Genomic DNA, 4,420 nt, shown 5'->3' on the forward strand with positions numbered 1-4,420 from the left:
GCAGTATTGAAGCTTATAATGTCAATGTGATGAAAATTAGTTTTATTTCTAATTTGTGCATGTTATTTAAATTATCTTTCTACCATATATGTGTTATACTAAATGCAGGAAATTTTTCATCGGTTGAGAATCTCAACTTATTTTCTCACTTCTGCTTTCTGCTACCAAAGTAAAGGTTTGTCACCAAAATCTAACTGAAAACCTCCATTTCTGTCTATGGAGACTTGTTCAAACTCTTTCAACCTCCCAAGTTTACCAACTAAAACTGATAATGATGACAAACATACTAATAATAGCAATGGAAAAGAACAGCAATATGAACATATATATATATGCCGTGAATTTAGTTTCTCTTACAGATTTTTGTGTTGGGGGAGATATTCTATCCTTCCTTCAACACCACAGCTCAAGAAGAAGAAGAAAGAAGAAAAAAAAAAATCATGCATTCTCTGATCCTCTTGGCCGCTATGGGTTGTGCCCTAATGGCACAAACAAACGCGCTCACCCACATCGTCGGAGGAAGCACTGGCTGGACCATTCCCAACACCACCCACTTCTATCAAGATTGGGCTAAGCCAAGAACCTTTGGTGTCGGAGACAAAATAAGTAAGTTTGGATCTACATATTTTTATTTTTCTCCTCATATAGTGATAATGATTTTTGTCTTATTATGTTTTTCTTTTGTTTCAGTGTTTCTGTACAGAACTGGCGTGCACAATGTGATACAAGTTGACGAAGAGAATTTCGATCATTGCACCCAGCACAAAGCCATTGACATGCTATACAAGGGGCCAACCACAATAGCTTTGGAGAAGAAAGGGAATTATTATTTCTACTGTGGTGTAGGAACACATTGTGAGGCTGGGCAGAAGCTTGCCATCACTGTTACTGATGGAGTTGGATCCTCAGGAGCTCTGCTCCTTGATCTTGCACCAGCTCCTGCACCGGTCGAATTGAAGTCTTCAGCTAATTCAATTCTTCACAACTTGGGCTTGCTTTCTGCTCTGATGTGTTTCTTGGTATCAATGTTCATATAAAAAGAGACGATATTTGGACCCAGAAGAAAAAAGGAGATGGAATTTTGAAAGAGATTGAATTTGTGGAAGCATGTAGAGTTCTTGTTTTGTGCTAATGATTGTTTGCCCCCTAAAAAAAGAAAAATTGTGTGAATGATAATTTATTTTGGAATATAAAATCTAACATCCAAAATATACATCTAATTCAGTGACTAATAATAATTTCTCAAATTATTGATACTAATACATTTAGTTTGTGTTAAAAATAAGAGTTTTTCACATCGCACCACTACTGGGGTGAAACTAGTGACTACCCAATATCATACTCTAAATTACACGGCACCCTCTATCAAAATTACAACTTACATAGAATTAAAAATTTTCTGTTAAGCAATGGGTAAAATTATCTAAATGTCATTATTCTCGTTGAACTCTCATTTAAAATTTGAAATAAATATTACCCAAATGCCCTAGGGATAGTTAAATGACATCGGTGGTGCTACTGCTAATGAGACTGATCTCAGAGAAAACCTTTTATGATCTTGGTTAAAAGTCATGAGGGAGGTTAAGGGTAGGGCTTATGAGAGGGTTTATTTTGTGAAGGAATGTGTTGTGATGAATCTTGAGATGATATTAGGGGTAAAATGGTCCTAATATTAGGGAAGGAGTCCTGTCTATAAAGGAAATAAGGTATGACAATGAGAAGGCAAATGAAGAATATTATTTCTCATACTTCTAAGTCTCTTTACTCTCTGCATTTCTTCTTCTTCCCCAATCTCCTGATCTTTTGATTTCTACTTCCAACCCCTTCTAAATTTCCTCTGTTCTAGGTACCCAAAAATTGGGTTTACAACAGAACCCAAGATTGAACAGTGAAGACTTCTCATTCTTCCCAGTTTTTGTTTGGAAAATTTTCCAAAACGAGGCCTTCTTATTGATTCCACCGCCTAACCAGAGAAAACTTCACCTTTTGAAACCCAGAGATGCAATTTTAGGGGAGAAAGTATTACAACGCAGGTGAAGCTTTTCCTCTTCATTCTGAATATGGTTCAATGTTATGTGGTGCTGGGAGGATGGAGAGTGAGAGAGAGAGATTGATTTCTGGTGGGGGTTTGGTGGTTTTGGGCAAAGGTGGGAAGTTTTAGGCGATGTGTAGGTAGAAGATGGGTGAAGGGAGAAATCGTTCATCCACCTAAGGGTTAGTTATGGGAGGATATTTCAATAATTTGTGTGAAGCAAGGTTGAGGCAATATTGTAATTTCACTGCTCAAAGGACATTTTGATAATTTGTGTTTCAAATTTCGAATGAATTAAATGGGAGTAAGGGCATTCAGGTCATTTAATGAATTAAATTGAGGGCAATAATGTCATTTATGGTTTAGAAGGCATTTGAATAATTTATATTTTAAATTAGTTAAATGGGAGTAAGGACATTTAGGTCATTTTACATATCATTTCACAAAAAATCTTAATTGTGAGTAACATGTAATTTATAACATAATAGTGGATGGTCACTAGTTTCACCCTAATAATAGTATTGGGTGGTGCCATGTAAAAAACTCTAGAAAAAATAATCGAATTGTTCTAATATGAGGGGACAAACCATCTAATCTAGAGTCAGATAAATGGAATCTAAAATGGAATTGATGGAGGAAGAAAGAATATGAAATTTAGGGTTCTATTTCATTAAAGACAACATTGTAAGTTACAATATTCTACCATTGGGAGTTCTAGCTTCGTAATAGCTTGATTTTATTATTATTTGTATTCTCTTGGTAATAAAATGTGGCCCATTATTGGTGGGTGTGCTTCTAGTGTATTGGGAGCCAGCCTCCTATTAGAAGCCTAAAGTCTTAGGAGCTCTGTGGTTATATCTTCCCTTTTCTCTCCCCCCCCCCCACCCCTCTTCCGAATGGGCCAATGGGCCCTAATCACTATGATTGGCATCAACTTGAGATTGAAATTGACATTGAGAATTGTCCAAAACAGTGAGATATAAAAGTTGCCATGAACCAATATCTAGTCCATTTTTGACAAGAAATTAAACCATCTATTTCCTTGTAGATGTATGACATGTGTCCCAATATCACATCAAAAGGTTGAGGTCCTTTTACAAATTACATTTTGTTTTAAAAAATTTAATCATAATTCTTTGATGTGACTTATAAATGGATTTCAACTATTTGATGTGATGTTAGAATACATGTCATATATCTACAATGAAATTTACGACTTTAAAAAAAATTTAATTATAACTCTTGATCGTGCTTATAAATGTTCACAATTGAGTGATGTCGGGACCATACAAGGAAATTGTCAGAAATGGACTAGATAAATTTTCAATCATTCATGATACACCTTAAGGTGAGTGTTATTTGATGTTATTCTATTTTGAAATGGATTGCTAAGAGTTAGTGACCTATTAGCGCCCGCCCGAAATTAACCCTACAGCGAATCGCAATGAGCTCTATTTTGAAGGTCACCAGCAGCGGGAGATCAACACAAGCTGAACCACCAAGGAGGGCCGCGGGCGGCACGACATTGCGATCCGCTCCTTGGTTGCGGGAACTTTGTGTAACCGTTTCCTCAGCTATGCCACTTGAATAAATGACTTTTCTACCAAAAAGAAATGTTATTCCACATAAGGGTAAAACTTTTCTGGAAATTTTTAATTATTTCTTAAAACTTAAATGAGTTTGATTTTTTTCTTCTTTTCCGTTTTTGGTATATAATCGGGGTGAAAAGATATTAAAAAATAGAATATAATAAAAAGATTGAAAAGCAAGATTTGCCCAAGAGAATTTCGTTTAAATCTGAAGGGAGATTCCGAAAGACACTGAAGGATTTCCTTAACCAAATTGCACCGTTGGCATCCACTACACTTTTATTTGCATCCTTACCAAGCTTATGAGGCCACCAACCACCAACCTGATAGCTGAATATTCCACCAGCCCAACAGACAGCAACAAGGTCACTACTTCTTTGTTGTTGTTGGGTTTTTTTTAATTTTTATTTTTTTGTGTGAAAAATACGGTTATTCAAGTGAAAAAGCCAAGGAAATGGTTCACAAAGCCGCAATCAAGAGGGGATGTATGCTAAATAGTCGTGCTCGCAACCTACTTGATCCACCTTGTGAGGTGATCAGTTATCAACTTGATCTCTCTAGAAACATACATAAAGTGACACTCTTCAACATGAGAGCTCATATGCATAATATCTCATTATCTCTCACAATATGGCCAATTTTTAAGGGAAATGGCCTTCTGGGCAATTTAATAAAGTTACTAACTCTTGATAGTCCATTTCAAAGTGGGCTCTTCCAACACCCTCAGATAAGACATATAACATTGCAGCTAATAAAGCCTTCGCCTCGCCCAAAAGTGGGGAAGTTGCTTCACTTGGTT

The 4,420-nt window shown here is 36.2% G+C and overlaps 1 protein-coding gene across 1 annotated transcript; it reads left to right on the forward strand.

The window, feature by feature from the left end:
• Positions 1-419: 419 nt before the first annotated feature.
• LOC149029783 (mavicyanin-like) lies at positions 420-1,037 on the forward strand. Its single transcript, XM_089151467.1, has 2 exons — positions 420-606; positions 691-1,037. The coding sequence occupies exons 1-2, from the start codon at positions 441-443 to the stop codon at positions 1,035-1,037; spliced, it is 513 nt and encodes a 170-aa protein (XP_089007593.1). The 5' UTR covers positions 420-440.
• Positions 1,038-4,420: the final 3,383 nt, after the last annotated feature.

Source organism: Hakea prostrata, chromosome 1, assembly GCF_041222555.1.
Source record: "Hakea prostrata isolate BN-2017 chromosome 1, UWA_Hpros_2, whole genome shotgun sequence".
Taxonomy (NCBI): domain Eukaryota; kingdom Viridiplantae; phylum Streptophyta; class Magnoliopsida; order Proteales; family Proteaceae; genus Hakea; species Hakea prostrata.

Bases quoted from the DNA above. Each gene is read 5' to 3' on its own strand.
- LOC149029783 (XM_089151467.1), top strand. From the start codon at position 441: ATGCATTCTCTGATCCTCTTGGCCGCTATGGGTTGTGCCCTAATGGCA. The intron at 607-690 runs GTAAGTTTGGAT...CTTTTGTTTCAG, and splicing joins TGGTGTCGGAGACAAAATAA to TGTTTCTGTACAGAACTGGC.